Genomic DNA, 15,823 nt, shown 5'->3' with positions numbered 1-15,823 from the left:
ATACCTAACCCTCTTGACGAGTGACAAGATTTTATAAATGCAAATCACATGATGTGGCTGTTCTTCGGCTGCATATTATTGCTGAACCACCGAGCTCTTGTTTGTCAATTTGAAATTCCTCAACCCATCTCTTCTAGGTGTCTGGCCCTAGAGTTTGAACAAAATCTTACAGAGAGACAAGGTAAGGCAAGCACGTAAGCCTAGCTACCGACAGTGATACCCCAATTCACGTACGCTAGTTTGAATACTTTGATAACCAATCTACACAACTACCTTAAAACCACGACCCTCCTCCCAGCAAGTTCCTACACACCACCACCGCAATGGTAACCACCATCATCAGTCAAACCATTGTGAACGCACCCACCTCGTGGGCACCCACCAATACCATAGCCGCCTTCAGACGTCTCTCGAGCTGTGTTGAATACTACCGGCCTCCCGTCTACGCTCCAAGGGGCCGCTACAACGACCCATCACTCATCATTCTCTGCACCTGGCTCAATGCCTCCCCGCGCCACATCTCCAAATACACCGACAAATACGTCAACCTTTACCCCGCGAGCCGACTGCTGTTGGTAACCTGTTCCACCCGCGATTACGTCTCCAGCAACCTCTCGCCGCTCCGCTCGGCACTATCCGTCATTACCGCCTTCGTGGATGAGTACAAATGCCTCGCGCACATATTCTCCTTCGGCGGCGCTCACCAACTCAAGAAGCTCGCGATGCTCAACGGCAAGTTCCTACCGATCCGCGGCCTGATCCTCGACTCGTGTCCAGTCCCCTCGGACATCCCCTCCGTTGCCCGCAGCTTCGCATTTGCCGTCCGCGGCCTGCCATGGTACTACCGCCTCCTCGCGTTGACCTGGATCTATATCCGATTTGTGTTTGTGGCTGCGATCATGCTGCACCTGCTGGGAATTCCGAATACGGACGAGGTGTTCGAGGTGGACTACAAGTCGTTGGTGGACTGCTCAGTGACGCCGGCTCGCACGACCTTGACCTACCTCTACGGAACTGATGATGGGGTCGTTTCGGCCGAGGATGTGGAGGCTCATGCGAAGATGGCCAGGCGTGTCGGCAAGGCCGTGAGGATGGAGCGGTTTGAAGGAACCAAGCATGTGAACCATGCCAAGGGTGATGAGGAGAGGTACTGGAAAGCCGTGAAGCGTACTTGGGCGGAGTACATTATGTGGGATTTTCCGTTTTGAACTGGAGAAGCAGGGGTGGGAGTGATGCGGGAGTACCTATCAGCATTCATACCAGATGTCGCCTCTGTGTTTCTTGACATTCTTGGCTGGATATTTTTTTGTAGTTGAATACTTAGGCCCCGCAATGAATCCCATCCTTTCTCATTTGTGCACTCTTTCAAGTTTCAACTCTTTCCTATCTGTGCACTCTTTCAAACTTCAACTCGTTCCTAATAATCTCTCAGGCTACCCGCAATACCGCCTCACGGATCACAGATGTACCGTATCCAGCAACATCGAAGATATAGCTAACCTGGCCGATTTTCCAATGACAGCTGAACGGGCGGCCTCACTGTTGCAATATATCACTCGCTACTTAGCCACGGTGGAAGGCACGGGTTTTAACCTTATTTCCTACACTCTGTCAGCTCTCAGCCTTCTCTCTAAACACATCAACATATCTTTTTACCGCCATATTCATCACCATTTCCTGCACCGACAACAATGGATAAGTTGAGCGAGTCGCCACAGAGTATGTGGTCTTAGCTGCTGGGTTGGGGTTCGGCATGTACGGATCCCAAATCCGCACTATTAAAGCTTCCTTTCAGGGGTTGGGACGACCACGCAGACCCATAGTTAGAGCACATCATAGTAGCCTCGGCATCTATCATGGCAATTGTGGAAGCGACAATGGCCAGGCCATTGAAATGCCGCCCCCATAAGAGTCTGATAAGTTTAACCTTTCCCTCCTGTCCCTTTGCTTCTGCTACATACTTCGATTTAGCACTGCCGAAATGTCCGAAAGCGAAACCCCCCTCACCGGCATCCCCAAGGTCAACCCTCTGGCGGTGATCAAGCTACTCCTCCCGCACCTCCCCAACCTGGTCCTAAAGACGGGCTCGCACCTCCTCTCGTTCTCGCCGCAAGCCCAGTACTGGGACCTCAAGACCACCCTCACCGTTGCATTCATCAAGTCCGCCATCGCACAGCCGTTCGCACCTGGACGCGCTCCGCCCACCGTCGAAAAAGCGCAGGCGGATACCCTCAAGCCGACCAAGGTCGAGGATGACACATGGTGTGCCGAGGTGTCCTACTCGCCCGGCGAGGGCTTCAACGGGGAGGACGTGATACGTGCTGCCATTATCGCGCTTGGGGCAGCGGGGGATGAAGAGGCGATCCTGAAAGTCAGTGCGGAGGGGTTGTCTGGGGAGTGGATATCGTCTCGGTCTACTCCTCGACCTGCCGACGAAGCTGCCAGATCTCCAGAGGAAACGTATGCTGCGTTGGCAGCGGACACGCAAGAGAAGGACAGTGCTATACTCTACCTCCACGGCGGTGCATACTACCTATGCGATCCGCATACGCACCGGCCGTCGGCGGTGAAGCTGAGTCGCCAAGCGAAGACACGAGCGTTCGTGGTGAGGTACAGGCTCTCGCCACAGAGTCCGTTCCCTGGACCTCTTCTCGATGCCCTGATTTCGTATCTGTATCTGCTATATCCCCCGCCCGGAGCGATGCATGCACCGATTGCGGCGGAGAAGATTGTGTTTTCGGGCGATTCGGCGGGCGGTGGGTTATCCCTGGCACTACTGCAGCTATTGATCCACTTTTCACGCACGGGCACGGGGAAGGTCCACTGGTACGGCCAGGACGTTGCGGTCCCGCTCCCCGGCGGCGTAGCACTGATATCGGCATGGTGCGACGTCCCACGCAGCTTCGGCGAGATGTCGGGGTACACTGCAGGTAGCGAGAACTCCTGTGAGGTGTACGACTACCTCCCGCTACCGCAGCAGACCGCGACCATAGTTTACGCCGACAGTCCCGCGTGGAATGCCGAGATCCGGAAGCAGCGCGGAGGAACCCAGTTCTATGCGCCGGATAGGCTCATGACCCACCCGCTTGTGTCGCCGCTGCTGGCGGAGAGCTGGGTTGGTGGAAGGGGGGAAATGGTGCCCGTGTGGATGAGCGTTGGCGATGAGTGTCTGAGGGATCAGAATCTGTATTTGGCGCATCGACTGCACACCGCCGGGATCAAGCTGAGGCTCGAGATCTATACGGCTATGCCGCATGTTTTCCAGGCAATGCTAGGTCATTTGAAGGTTGCCGATATGTCATGGGCGAGCATGGGGAAGTTTGTTAGACATGCTACTGGGGCTCAAGACGCAGGCGACGGGTACTGGAAGAGGGAGAGGATACATCCGAAGACGTTGGATGTCACAGAGGTTCCGGAGAGTGAGCTGAAGGTTGGGGGGTTCGAGTTTGAGCAGGTTAAGGAGATGCTGGCAGCCGCTACGCGGAGATGCAATGAGTTGGCGGATGGAGGAGGCGGCAAGGTAAAGGATGTGCCTGGAGGGGCCAAGGCGGCGGTCACTATGGCGAAGATTTGATGTTGCGAACCTGCAGACTGCGATGCTTTGTACTATTTATTTATGTAGCGTATGTACATGATGATTCAATGATTCTTCTTACAGATATCATACATGACATGCAGGCAGCTATCATACGTGAAATGCAGACATATTTAGGCCTCGGACTGGCCTCCATACGCAAAAGCCAGCGGATCATACGCCTCGCCCTCAAACAAATTTTGCAACTCCCTCCTCCTCACCCCGACATTCCCTCCATCGAAGATTGGCAGACACGCCGCATCCCTCAACAGCCTTGGAAACCTCTGTCTGAGGCTGTAGCTCTCCATGCCCAACACCGCCATCCCCAACTGCACCACCTCCGTTGCCGCCTCACTCGCATAAACCTTCGCCATCCAGCACCCCTCGACATCCTGCCCTTGCGAAGCATCAAACGCACTCGCCGCCTTCCACGTGAGCAACCTCGCCGTCTCCAGCCTCATCTTCATCTCGATCAATCGATCCGCCACGGACTGGTGGTGAATCACCGGATGCGTCCCACCACACGCCTCCCGCTTCGCGAAAGCCAGCGCGTCCTCGAACGCGGCGCGCATGATCCCGCACGCCATTGCGCCGACCATCGCCGCGCTGCCGGTAAAGGCCTTGCTCACCAGCTCCGGACCCTGGCCTACGCTACCGATCAATCTCTCGCGGGGAACCCGAAGATTCATGAACGTCACCGCGGGCCCGGAGACGGCGTTGAAGCCCAGCGTGTCCTCTTGATCCACCGCCGTGAACGCGGACTCCTCGTTTGCGGCGATGTCGCCGCGGGTGATGGCGATGATGGCGATGTTCTGCGGCCCTGTGGCGATGGGCGCATTCACGCGGGGGAGAACGCGGCAGACGAGCGAGATCACGTCCGCGCCGCGGTAGTCCCAGCCGCCGAGATTGGAGGCCCAGAGCTTGCCGCCGTTGATAACGAACTCCTTGCCGTCGGGTGAGACGATGGCGGTCGTCAGGGCAGGGTTGAGGATATAATTCGCCGCTGATCCTCGCTGTTAGCCCACACTGATTCCCTCCCCCCGCGGATGTGTATAATACTCACAGCCCCCCTTCTCCGAGAACCCCAAGCACGCCAATGGCTCCCCACTCTTCGTCAGGAACGGTGCTAACAGCTCCTTCCGCTGCTCCTTGGTCCCGGCCATGATCACGGGCGCCAACCCCAGACTCGCGCTCAGGATCGCGATGGGCACGGAGGAATCATGGACGAAGAACTCCTCGACCAGGATTGCCGCGTCAAGCAGTGGCGAGTCGCCAGCGGTGCCGCCCAGGGCACTAGGGATCTGCGCGGACACCAGCCCGGCGGCGACAGCGGTGCTAACGACGGGGCGGATACTGTTGAATGCCGCCTGCGTGGTGGTGATGTGCGGCGCCGTGTACACGGCGTGTGCAGTGCGCAAGTGGACGTCCGCAAAGCTGCGGGCGAACTGCTGGAGCTGCTGCTGCTCGGGCGTGAGGGTGAAGGTGATTGTCATGTTGAATAGGTAGCTGTGATCGAGGAATACATTCGGTCATTGGCAGGTGGGGAGATATATACTCCGTATTACTCTGTGCATCCCCCGGACCTCCGCGGAGGAATCGGGGATATTCATTCCAAATCCCGTCCCAGGTACCATATCTGCCGGTATGTACTTGTACAACTCGTACAACCCCAACAGCCTACAACGCGCCCACGCCTTGCAGCGGCGGGGATACTCCCATGGGAGCGGGCCGGGATAATACAGTAATACGTACGGCCACAGTGCTGGCACCGTGACGGCATGGCGCATATTATGGTAAGCATCTTACATCGCTAATGGATCCTACGGGGGTGGGGAATACGAGCGATCGGATTGCTATGTGGAATGGTATTTGGAATGGGCAGTGCGGGGACGGCAAAGCAGATGCCGAAAGTCGGGGGTTTGCCGGCGAGTGATATCGATAGGTAGGTACATAGCAGCGGAGTCGATAGTTGCATCGTATGATACGGATATCTCCGCTCTCCAAAACACGGGGAACTGTTGAAAAGTATGAATAAATATTGTATTAAGAGAGTCTGAAAGTCTCGAGAGAAGACATAAAAGAGGGATAGTATGTGGCCAGCGCTTCCCGCCGTCGTCATGACCGAGTAACCGACTACGCAATGAACGACTAAGGAACGACTAAGGAACGGACGCCTAAGGAGCGAATGACTCGATATTACAACAGGAACCAGGAACTTAAAATCCAGTGATCCGATGGATCATGAATTTGAGTCTATCTTGCCGTGTGGTTAATACGAGATGTAAGCCACACCCCGCACGCGGCACCCTGCACCCTGCACCCCGCGTACAATGGCTCCCGGAAGAGTGACGGACCCAAGGGCTGACACAATAGGCGCGGTAGGCCGTATCCATGAGAGACGGGCTGCCGCTGTCGCCCTGAGGTAACCATCATTGATGGATATGTTGTACATGGTACATACCGTGTCATAAACGTTCCACAGACACCACGGCATATACTTCATGAATAGGACCAAAGAGGAAGCCCGAAACGAGCGATGCCGACTCCATTAGCCCTTAGGGAAATGGAGCATCGTGCGGCCTCGAGAGTCGACAGAAGGTCAATTCGCCTATCCACTATATATACAGCGTTCCCCCCAACTACTTTGATCCTCCCATCCACCGTAACCCGCACGCCTATTCCGGGAACTTTCGACCGGTAATCCAAGTTATCCAACTGCCATGATCTACTTACTTAGGTAGGTACATACCGAGGCCGAATTCAACGATCATCAAACAAACCCGAAAAGAGGAACGTTCAACCCGTCGCACTCCAACTCTGGACACACAGAGACGGCATACCGGTAACGTGGGTACATATCATAGAGTATAAGTGAGGAATCCGTGTTGAGAATATGAGTGTGATGTTCCAGACTTCCAGTTGCTTGATTAATCATTAATCCGCAAAACACAGCGGATGACAAGCTAGACATACCTACCCACCGGATAGAACCAGAAGCAAGCAAGTATGAGAATAAACAGGATTCCTCGAGGCGTGCAAATATTACCAATATAACAAATGCGCAATATCTGCAATATGCTGGAAAAGTGACGACAGTGGCTTCTATTTCAACGAGAATCATAACAATCCGAGTGCACGTGGCATGAAATCCGAGTTGACGGTCGTGACTCGTGAGCGGGGTATGTACCGGTATGTATGAGATAGCGAAGCGCTATCGAGAACCGACACTATGTACCGTAGTTACTAGTACTAGTATTTACATGCAGTAGAGTGGCGGTAGTTCCTCCTTTATGCAGGGCTGGTGTGCAGAAAAGCGAAACGAAACATCCACACGACTAGTACTAGTACTACAGCTTCGTTTTCGGCCGCTGTTCAGCAGGCGGATGAGCAGTCGTTCATCTTGCCGCTGTGCTACTACTGACTACATTAGCTGGCGCGTCCGTCACCTAACGCTGCTATTGTATACACATGCGCCGGCCGTCGCCAGGGCGCCAGTAACCGCAGGTTCAGTCGAGGACTCGAGGACTCGAGGAATGATACATGGCTTCAGGATGTACTCATACTACCTACCTTGTAGTAAATAACATCAAGATGCCTACATAGCGATGTACCGGCAGTGTACTAGTACCCGACTTACTCACCGTCGGTCTGGCTAAAAGAAAAGTCCCCTGCCATTCGGATGGTTTGTCTATCTACATACCATTACTAGCTGTTAGTAGTAGGCACACTAGACAATCAGTCAGACTGTCAGAGGCTCGAAGGCTCGGAGCGCCCAAAAAAAGACTCGGAGAACCGTAATGGAAACAGGCTGGTGCTGATTCCACGAGTAATTTTGGATCTGGAGATCATTGATGATTTGTTATTGATGCGTACTTACTACCAGAAAACTTCAAAAGCATTCGCATGGCAAGACCTGTTCGAGAGGACGAGTTCCAGGTGTCGTATCCGATTAGTTACTTGATGAATGAGTTAATAGTATGTGCATATGTAGTTGCGGCTCTACTAGTATCTAGAGTAGACACTTCTACGGCACTCTATGCACCAGGCAGCAGCTGAGCCAAATGCCTACAGGCTACAGCGTCGTCTGATTACCCCCAAACAGCCCACCGCGGTTCACATTGGCTGCAGGGGCACAAAAAAAGCGAGCCGTCCCCCGCCCCCTCACCGACAAGGCATCCTCTCCCTGTCACATGTGGTTAGAGCAGTCTGGCTGGGTATGAGGTAGGCGGTTCAAGGTTGACTTCGCGGGGCTGGTATATATATCGAGCATTCTTTCCATCTCGACTCTCGAGCTGCATTCGATATAGATACGTACCAGATACCTAGTTCCTTTTCCCACCCGTCACGACTCACGGCCCACGAACCAACTCTCCACGGCCGGAACAGACAACGGACAACGGACAACAGGCCACAGACAACAGACAAGCAAACACACACACACCCCACACACCCCGCCCCGCCCACGATGCCAGCGATAACGCTCCCCGCGCTCCTCCCGATCTCTTTATTCACGCTGATCGCCTGGCGACTCGTGAACCCCCTCCCGAGCGGGTCCTCATCCACATCCACATCGGACTACTCACGGTCACGGAGTAAGCGACGGAGCGGGGCGGGCGGGGCGGTTGGATTTGCGGGCGCGCCGGCAGTAGCAGACCGGCTGCGCGGAATCGCGCCGCGGCAGACCCGGCCTGCGCCTACGCCCGCTTATGCGGCCGCGGCGGCGGAGGGTGCCGTGGCTAGGGCGATTGCCATGGCGAAGATGGGCGCGAAGGCGGATGGGAAACATACGGTTAAGGGAGGCAGTGTGAATGGGCGGGGCAGGAGGAGGGGCGGGCTGGCGCAGGAGAGGAGGAGGAAACGTTGAGCGGGGTGCGGTGAGGTGCGGGGAAGGTACGCATGGGACATGTATTTTATTTTTTGGCTTTCATGGGTTACGGTGTATGGGGTTCTGTGTACGATTTGCACGCTGTTTGGCGATGAGTTCTGTTCTGCGCTTTGGTTGGCCTTCTGCCGTGCTGTGGACACTGGAGAGTCGGTTCGGCGCCGACGCGGGAGAAGAGCGGCCTGCTGGCGGATTGTCCTCTGTATGTATCTTTATGAACGTCGGTGTTGTATGTAAGTAAATGCATACATACATCAGGATTCCTAAACGGAGAGCGATCAATCATTTGCCGAGAGACTTGTGCAGAGTACGATATCCAGCTGGCCTCGAAGACTCATATTCTGCGACAATACCTATGGAATGTACATACTCACGTATCGTTTTCAACATGAAGAGGCATGTCTGCTAGCATCTAATCGTCCGCTACTATAGTACCTACGTTCCATGGCCTGGAAGAATTCACGAGTCACGGGCCTCTACCAGTAGAGTCGGTACACTAAGCTACGGCTATGTAGAACTCGAGTCGAGCTCTCCATCCGTAGCCCCGATGTTTTTAGCATGCTTGGGGTACCGCTATCCAGCCACGAACAACCCTTGCTTTGAGTCCTTCCGTACTTACATATTACCGCAGTACCAGCACCGCCAAGGCCGCAGTCAAGACGCCACACCCGAGTCCCCAGTTCCCTCGGCACCTAGTCTAGTCTACGCTGGCGCCAGCGCTTCCGTGCAAATTGCAATCGCCCCGTAGGCTGGATCACTAGCGATCGGCAGACCAATATTAGACGCTATTAGACGCTGGATGTGCCAGAAATAGAGTCCTTACGTGTAGGTACGGCGCCCGTGCGCTCCGTCTTCCATAAACAGATGGATCTGACACCGACGGTGATCTATGTGTGAAATCAAGGTAGGTACCTATGAAACCTGGCTGCTCGACCGCATGGCAGCAGGCCTGCGGCGTAAGGGGTTCATCGGGTATCACTTGACACTCGCGCGCCGCAGTGGAAATGATGATGTGTGTGGATGGGCGTGCTATCGCTACTATCCAGTTATCTTCGGGAACTTGGAAGGGCCGGGTGGAGGGCGAGGAAAGCTATGTTGGGCCCAGTGATGGATGTTGGAACTTGAGGTAGACTGTATCGAGTGACTGCCTCACGACAAACCTACTTTGGGAAGCGGGAGCAGAGGCAGCTTGGCGTCGTCGGAGAGCGGCGGAAAAAGACAACGTTGTAGAAACGTGGGTTGGACCAAGCGTTATGTAGGGAAAACCCGATGCGGTCGTTGAACGTTGAACGTTGAAATGTTTCTGTTGCTGCTTGCTGCGTTTCTGTTATGGTTGTCGCCTCTGTTGTTCAATACCACAGCTATCCCCAAAAGTTCATAGACGGTAAAGACCTCTTTTCTTTTCTCTTCAATTGAATCACGTTCTATGTCCCTCGTACCCGGTCGTGGGTCTCTCACTATCTCCCTACTGCCAATCGCAGTTTCAACACAATCGTCTTCCGATTCCCGTCGTCGACGACCATCAACAGGCTCGTTACCCGTGGCTCGTGTCTCAATGCCGAGAAGAAGGCTGGGGAGGGGGCGGGACATTGGCACGCGCAGAAACGAACGAGGCTATCAGAAGTTCGGAACTCTACTACCGGTGGTACCGCGCTCACGACTTGAGGCGAGTTCTGCAGCCTGCTCAGCTCAAGCCTTATCGTTGGAGGGGTTCTGCTACTATCTACCGTATAGAGTGGGTATTCGTATGCTCGCGCCTTGTGCGAATACGTAGACGAATAGGTGTGTAACAGCTTGGTTAGCTCAACGCTGATACCAGCTCCAGCAGCTACATATTCTCCTCGGCCGGCGCCCTGCTATCGACACCGCCACCACCCACCCTTCACTCGGCCAGTCGACCAGTCGATGGGTAAGCCACCCACCCACCCAGTGCACATCTTTCCCTCGCTCCTCGGGTTCATACATACGATCGCAGACTCGCAGACTCGCAGCGAAATCCCGCCCGCCCAGCGCCCCTCCTCGCCCGCCACGATTGCGATGCGCGCTGGTGACACGACCCGGGACAGCAAATGATTGCTGCTGGCTCCTACCGATTTCGCAGGAACCAACGGTCCAACCCAATCCCTCCCAGGCTCTGCGCAGAAAAACAGCCCGACCCGAAACAGGGCGGGGCAGAGCAGATTTTCAAGCTTCGCTGGCAATCAGGCTGACGATATTAAACCTCACCGTCGGAAAAGTTTCGTTCTCGGGTGGGGGGGACGACCTGGAGCTCGAGCTAGATGGCTGACCCCAATGCGACGAGGGACGGAGATCCCACAGCCTACAGCCTGCGCCAGCGGTCATCCATCCATCTTGCATGCACGAACTAATGTAGAGTGCAGTAGCGAATGAAATCGCAGCTCGCAGCTCACGAAGCAGCAGCCACCCGTGGAGAAGAGCTGCTGCTGCCACTTTGTCGACGACTCGACGTCCGCATGCCCATCCCATTGGTAAGTGCGCAGACGGATGCGCGCATTGGTACTCTGGGCAGTGGGTAGTGGTGGTTTGAGGCGGACGAGAATGTGAATGAGGGGCATCGATTCGCGGGGGAGGGGGGAGGGGGGAGGGGGGAGGGGGGATTCACGACAGCTGCGATGATGCGTGTTTTTTCCTTCTTCTTTTCTTTTCGGCTTTTTCTTTTTTCTTTTTCGCTTCGGACTATCTGGACTCTGGAGGCTTGCAACGATGTCTGGAAGTCTACGATACCTCAGGTATCCTACCTACTCTACATCTAGGTCGACCGTCTGGGCTCGCAGCACCCAGACGATTCGGACGTTCTGGACCAGTTGGCTGGTCCGCGAGAACGCCGGCAAAGTACAGTGACGTACCGATGGTACTTTTGGCGGATCGATACGTACGTACCAATACCTTTTTGCTGAAGCTCTATCGCTCGCCTTTCACCGACGGAAGAAGAAACGCCGTCGTTTCGAATGCGGTGGATCCAGCCAGAGCCTTGTGATGATGGCTGGCCGCTAGAGCCTGGAGCGCACTCGTCCAATTGATCTTCAAAACACACACTCAGAACGCGAGCGCCATGGGGGCAGTTGCTCAGTACTCGGAGATCTAGTACTTGTGCAGGGAAGGTATGTATGTAGCAATGACAGGCCGTTAGTTATCAAGGGTCTAATAAACTACGAGGCAGGACGAACCGCGTGGGTGGAATCGCTGTTTGCCAGGTACCGGTACTGGTAGCTACATAGAGCACCTACTTTCTTAGGGACTCCTGTAAACGCCGAGTTGCACGGCCGACATGCGGCTTGGTGCTTGGTGCTTTGCTGCCTGCTGCTGGGGCTGGATGGATAGCTGGATGGCTGGACGGCTGCATGCGATCATGGGGCGAAGTCGAAGTTCTCCCACAACAGCGCTCCCATTGGCCGGCGCCCACTGCTTGGCGAGTTATCGGTGTTGGAGTCTGGAGATACCGTGTGTGGGTGGGTGTGGGTGGGTGTGGGTGTGCACGCGCTGGAACGAAACTGCGGCAGCAAGCGCTGGTACCTATTCGCACGCTCGAAGACAGGCCTACCTCCTATGCGTCCTCCTCCTCCTCCTCCGTGATATTATGGTACCTATGCGATGCGATGGCTGGTTATAAAGCGGGTTTCCCCTTCGTTCCCCCCGGATAAGGAGAGAATCGCATTCGAAACCCCCTCCACATAAATAATCATCGTGTATCACCATTACGAGACACTCGCAAAAAGAAGAAGAACAAGAAGGCTTCCTATCCAGCAAGAAATAATTCGCCGCCTCCTTCGATAGCTAGTACAACAACTCGCGGCCCAGTCAGCCTACCCAATCCGTCTATCACCAGCCATGTGCTTCAAATTCCCCGCCTTCTTCGGCGTCGAGATCCAAGAGATCGAGCGAACACCATACGGGAAGCAAGTAGTCAAGACGACCACATACGGGTACACGGGGCCGAAAGAACAGGCGCACACGAAGCGCAAGCCCACACGGCGGGACTCGTACCACAGCCGTTCGAGCAGCAACAGCGACAGCATCTACACCGGCGTGCCCGCGGCGCTGATCCTTCCTCCATCGCACCTGCCGCCTCCCCGCTACGAGTACAACGCGAGTGTAGCCGGCAGCGACGCCGCGGGATACGTCGAGATCGTCGATGCCGTGCCGTCGCAGGTCCACCGGTACGCGCTGCCGCCGTCCGCTGCCCCCAGCCCCCCGTTTAGAAGGCAGACGGTGTCCCAGCGCCCGCTGAGCGGGAGGTTCGAGCAGCCGGTTGAGTATAGTGGTCGCACCCATAGGGTTTCCCTGCCGCCCGGTGTGACCGTCGAGAGACGTAATACGATCGCAGCTACACCGTCCGCGAGAAGGCCCGAGAGCGGCGTCAGGTACATAAGCACTAGGAATTCGAGGAATTCAAGGAGTAGTAATGCGTCCGATACCGACTCGTCGCTGTCGTCGTCGGATGCGTCTGAGGCGTCGGAGATGGGCGCGGGGAGGAGACGGCGGTGATGACTACGTTTTCTTTCGTTCACTTGTTTATTGTGGCGGGATGGATGGACTTTTTCCTCCTTTGTTTCTTTCTTTTTTCTTTTGTTCTTCCTTCTTCCATTGTTTCATCATCGCGGGTGTTTTGCGGCTTCATTTGTGGGAATCTCTCGAGTCTTTTCAAGTTTCTGGTCTGGTCTGGCATATGTTTTTGGAATGTCATGATATTGCGCACGAGCGGGTTTGGGGGGTTATGTTTCTAGTACATGTTTGATGGTTATGGGGGATGATCAAGTGATCTACATTGTAATATATACTCCGGTCTCTACGGTACTGAGCGTCAACTACGTACTTAAGTAGTTACCGAATTGAATTAAATTAAATACGGGGGTGGTTTACATTTTCCAATCCATCACCGAGTCAAGCCCATCAGTGCGAAGCGGGTGAGAGGGGAAACAATCTGCCACTTCAGCGTCTATGTACTCTACAATGTACGCTCCTGAGTGCAACGTTCCACCGGCTCGCCGACAACTAACCAACCAACCAACCAACCAGCTATCTCGCGCACTGCAGTCTGCAGCTTCACGGAGGGCCGCCTCATATCCGTCCCATATCATCCGACGACGCGGGTAGCGGCGGTGATGGGTGGTGGTGGTGGGGCTGCCATCCTCAGTACAGTGCACTCTGGAGTCTGCAACATGAAGTTGGCAGATGGCAGATCATAACGGTATTCGCGGGGTGCAGTGCAGGTGATGGACGTTGTAGGATGCATGTGGTTGTGAACATTGATTGATGGATTGATTGACTGCAGACATCGTCGGCGCCGGCGCCGGTTTTTGTCTCCCGATTAACTATAGATTATAGTGCTGCTGCCAGAGTGCGTGGATGAGGATCTACACAATGGCGAGCTGCCCAAGCTCGCAGCGAGGCCTCTGGTACCCCCATTGCGGCTGGGGTGAGGGCTTCGCACTCAATTTTACTTACCTGTTCGACTGCCTCCGACCTCGATACCGTAGGATTACGCACCAGTATTGATGTTTCCACCCGATGGCTGTCCAGCTCGTGTTCCCAATTCTGCCAGCGTACATCTATGCGATTAAAGAAACTATAATACAAACGGAATCCGCACTCGCAATCAGCCATATATCCGAGCACTTATTTCAGCTTCTCTGTCTTCCTTCCAACCTCCGCCCTCGGGACAGTCCTTGAAGATGTACCCACGGGCCACGAGTTTGTTCAACGCGGGCTCGTTGGTAACGGTATATATTGGCCAGTGTCGCCACGCGCTCATCCATTCCGGATCCCGCGTGGATGCCGCCTCCAACTCCAGCAGACTGGTGGAAACCACTTCGCACTCCTTGGCGCACGAGTGATGCAGCGTGCGCCGACTCGATCCGCCGGATCATGCACTGATGGGAGGATTGCTGTGGAACAAGCGCAAGCTCTCGCAAGCCCCAACTAACGGTGCTACCCTCCAGCCTGTTTGCCAGCGCTGAACGCTTGAACCCCCACCCCACCCTATTGTCCATGCACCGGAGCCTTACGGGCTCACTACAGTCTACCACCACTTCTTGCTGTATGCGAAGCCCCCGCGGATGAGCCATTTTCTACTGTCACCGCCGGCACCGTGGCGGGACACGGCGAGACATGGCGGGTCGCGGCGGGATGCAGAACGGGTCTTCGTAGAGCCATGCGGACCCAGCGAGGGCTCACACTACGACTACAACTATCCGTCGGCGAGTGGCATGGCATGGCATGCTTGCCATGCACTGTGCATGGCCGACGGAAGGGAGGAAGGGAGGAAGGGAGGGATGGAAGGGGGAATGTACTGGTTGGTACTGGTATCAACAGTTGGGCCCGGAAGGTGGGGTGAGTTGCGGTTGCCGGAGCACATTCGCGGAGGCTACCTGTCGTGATACGAGTCCTCGTGCGAGGGGGGGACAAACGAAACGCCTCCAGAGTAGAGTAGGTGCATACCTCTTAGTTAGTCCCAGCTGGGAGCAGGCTTTGCGCAATCCTGCTTCTGCCCGTGTATGTACATAGGAGCGTTTTGTGGATTCAGGAATCAGGAGTCAAGCGCAGTGCCAGTCTGCCGGGTGACGATCATACCACGAATACTCCAGCTCCTCTTCCACCAGATACCAGATAAGTGTCTATCCACCATAGCCTACTGGCCCAGCTGCTGATGCGGTGAGGGATACTGAAGGAAGGAAGGAAGGTTGTTGCTCCCCGTCCGGGCGGGTGTGGTCATACTCTGCTCCGCACTGACTACTCATGTTCAGACGACGGCGTGCATCACTACCCATAAACTGAGAAACCAATGAATCAAGACGAGACGAGCAACGGTTCTTCTCTCGCCAACTCTCTCGTTTCTGCCCATCTTGGTTGGCTGGTCGCAGGATGGCAGCCATGGAGCGAACCAACAGGACTCTCGGACCAGCTGGATACACATGTATTGTCGAGAAAGCGTATTGTATTCCCATGTATTCTAAAGCTAGTCAATGCCATCATCGACGGTTCAAAGTTGTGGTTGAATACCTATCTAGAACGGTGTGAAATGCGATGAAGCAGTTACAAGAGATGAGCATTCTTGAGGTAGCTTCGCACATCATCCGCACAGAGTACTAGTAGGGGGAGGCCACCGCGCAAGTGTCAAAGATAGTGCTACGGTAGGAAGCTGTTGCGTGGGTTCTCTTTTCTTTTTTTGGAGATTGTTAGTTTTGTGTTGGTTGCCAAAGGCGGCCGAGGAGTCGTCGTGGGGCTCACAGCTACCATCGTGACCAGCTTCTGAGGACGTACTTGAGTCCTTGCTCGCTCGAGTCAGTTGGACTGTAGACCGAGTTGTCGAAATTCGTGGTGCAGTGAGCTCGGAAAGAGGTGGGTCC

The 15,823-nt window shown here is 55.0% G+C and overlaps 7 protein-coding genes across 7 annotated transcripts; 5 read left to right on the top strand and 2 right to left on the bottom strand.

The window, feature by feature from the left end:
- Positions 1-219: 219 nt before the first annotated feature.
- BZA05DRAFT_393037 (uncharacterized protein) lies at positions 220-1,325 on the top strand. The gene has a single exon (XM_051483179.1). It carries the CDS (start codon positions 324-326, stop codon positions 1,206-1,208), a length of 885 nt encoding a protein of 294 aa, XP_051341388.1. The 5' UTR covers positions 220-323; the 3' UTR covers positions 1,209-1,325.
- A 517-nt stretch (positions 1,326-1,842) lies between these two features.
- On the top strand, positions 1,843-3,641 carry BZA05DRAFT_254030 (Alpha/Beta hydrolase protein). The gene has a single exon (XM_051480061.1). It carries the CDS (start codon positions 1,982-1,984, stop codon positions 3,572-3,574), a length of 1,593 nt encoding a protein of 530 aa, XP_051341387.1. The 5' UTR covers positions 1,843-1,981; the 3' UTR covers positions 3,575-3,641.
- Positions 3,642-3,648: 7 nt separating this feature from the next.
- Positions 3,649-5,130, bottom strand: BZA05DRAFT_371165 (acyl-CoA dehydrogenase). The gene is made up of 2 exons (XM_051481667.1): positions 4,638-5,130; positions 3,649-4,577 (listed from the first exon to the last, which is right to left on the bottom strand). The coding sequence occupies exons 1-2, from the start codon at positions 5,065-5,067 to the stop codon at positions 3,709-3,711; spliced, it is 1,299 nt and encodes a 432-aa protein (XP_051341386.1). The 5' UTR covers positions 5,068-5,130; the 3' UTR covers positions 3,649-3,708.
- Positions 5,131-7,611: 2,481 nt separating this feature from the next.
- BZA05DRAFT_393032 (uncharacterized protein) lies at positions 7,612-8,762 on the top strand. The gene has a single exon (XM_051483178.1). The coding sequence runs from the start codon at positions 8,040-8,042 to the stop codon at positions 8,436-8,438; it is 399 nt and encodes a 132-aa protein (XP_051341385.1). The 5' UTR covers positions 7,612-8,039; the 3' UTR covers positions 8,439-8,762.
- Positions 8,763-10,530: 1,768 nt separating this feature from the next.
- Positions 10,531-11,045, bottom strand: BZA05DRAFT_254010 (uncharacterized protein). Its single transcript, XM_051480060.1, has one exon. The coding sequence runs from the start codon at positions 10,941-10,943 to the stop codon at positions 10,641-10,643; it is 303 nt and encodes a 100-aa protein (XP_051341384.1). The 5' UTR covers positions 10,944-11,045; the 3' UTR covers positions 10,531-10,640.
- A 525-nt stretch (positions 11,046-11,570) lies between these two features.
- On the top strand, positions 11,571-12,196 carry BZA05DRAFT_253998 (uncharacterized protein). Its single transcript, XM_051480059.1, has 2 exons — positions 11,571-11,578; positions 11,638-12,196. The coding sequence occupies exon 2, from the start codon at positions 11,746-11,748 to the stop codon at positions 12,085-12,087; it is 342 nt and encodes a 113-aa protein (XP_051341383.1). The 5' UTR covers positions 11,571-11,578; positions 11,638-11,745; the 3' UTR covers positions 12,088-12,196.
- A 109-nt stretch (positions 12,197-12,305) lies between these two features.
- On the top strand, positions 12,306-12,962 carry BZA05DRAFT_443569 (uncharacterized protein; the record flags this gene model as incomplete). Its single annotated transcript, XM_051486851.1, has 1 exon — positions 12,306-12,962. The coding sequence occupies one exon, from the start codon at positions 12,306-12,308 to the stop codon at positions 12,960-12,962; it is 657 nt and encodes a 218-aa protein (XP_051341382.1).
- Positions 12,963-15,823: the final 2,861 nt, after the last annotated feature.

This window comes from Tricharina praecox (assembly GCF_024521635.1).
Source record: "Tricharina praecox strain CBS 144465 chromosome Unknown BZA05scaffold_7, whole genome shotgun sequence".
In the NCBI taxonomy this organism is placed as follows: Eukaryota; Fungi; Ascomycota; class Pezizomycetes; order Pezizales; family Pyronemataceae; genus Tricharina; species Tricharina praecox.
The sequence above is the reverse complement of the archived record's forward strand: the minus strand, read 5'-3'. Positions and strand labels throughout refer to the sequence as shown.

What these genes read in the sequence shown, in the direction of transcription:
- BZA05DRAFT_393032 (XM_051483178.1), top strand. Translation starts at nt 8,040, where the DNA reads ATGCCAGCGATAACGCTCCCCGCGCTCCTCCCGATCTCTTTATTCACG.
- BZA05DRAFT_254030 (XM_051480061.1), top strand. Translation starts at nt 1,982, where the DNA reads ATGTCCGAAAGCGAAACCCCCCTCACCGGCATCCCCAAGGTCAACCCT.
- BZA05DRAFT_253998 (XM_051480059.1), top strand. Translation starts at nt 11,746, where the DNA reads ATGCGGCTTGGTGCTTGGTGCTTTGCTGCCTGCTGCTGGGGCTGGATG.
- BZA05DRAFT_371165 (XM_051481667.1), bottom strand. Translation starts at nt 5,067, where the DNA reads ATGACAATCACCTTCACCCTCACGCCCGAGCAGCAGCAGCTCCAGCAG. An exon ending in GTTCTCGGAGAAGGGGGGCT is followed by an intron (nt 4,578 to 4,637) that starts GTGAGTATTATA and finishes AGCGAGGATCAG; the next exon opens with CGGCGAATTATATCCTCAAC.
- BZA05DRAFT_393037 (XM_051483179.1), top strand. Translation starts at nt 324, where the DNA reads ATGGTAACCACCATCATCAGTCAAACCATTGTGAACGCACCCACCTCG.
- BZA05DRAFT_254010 (XM_051480060.1), bottom strand. Translation starts at nt 10,943, where the DNA reads ATGGGATGGGCATGCGGACGTCGAGTCGTCGACAAAGTGGCAGCAGCA.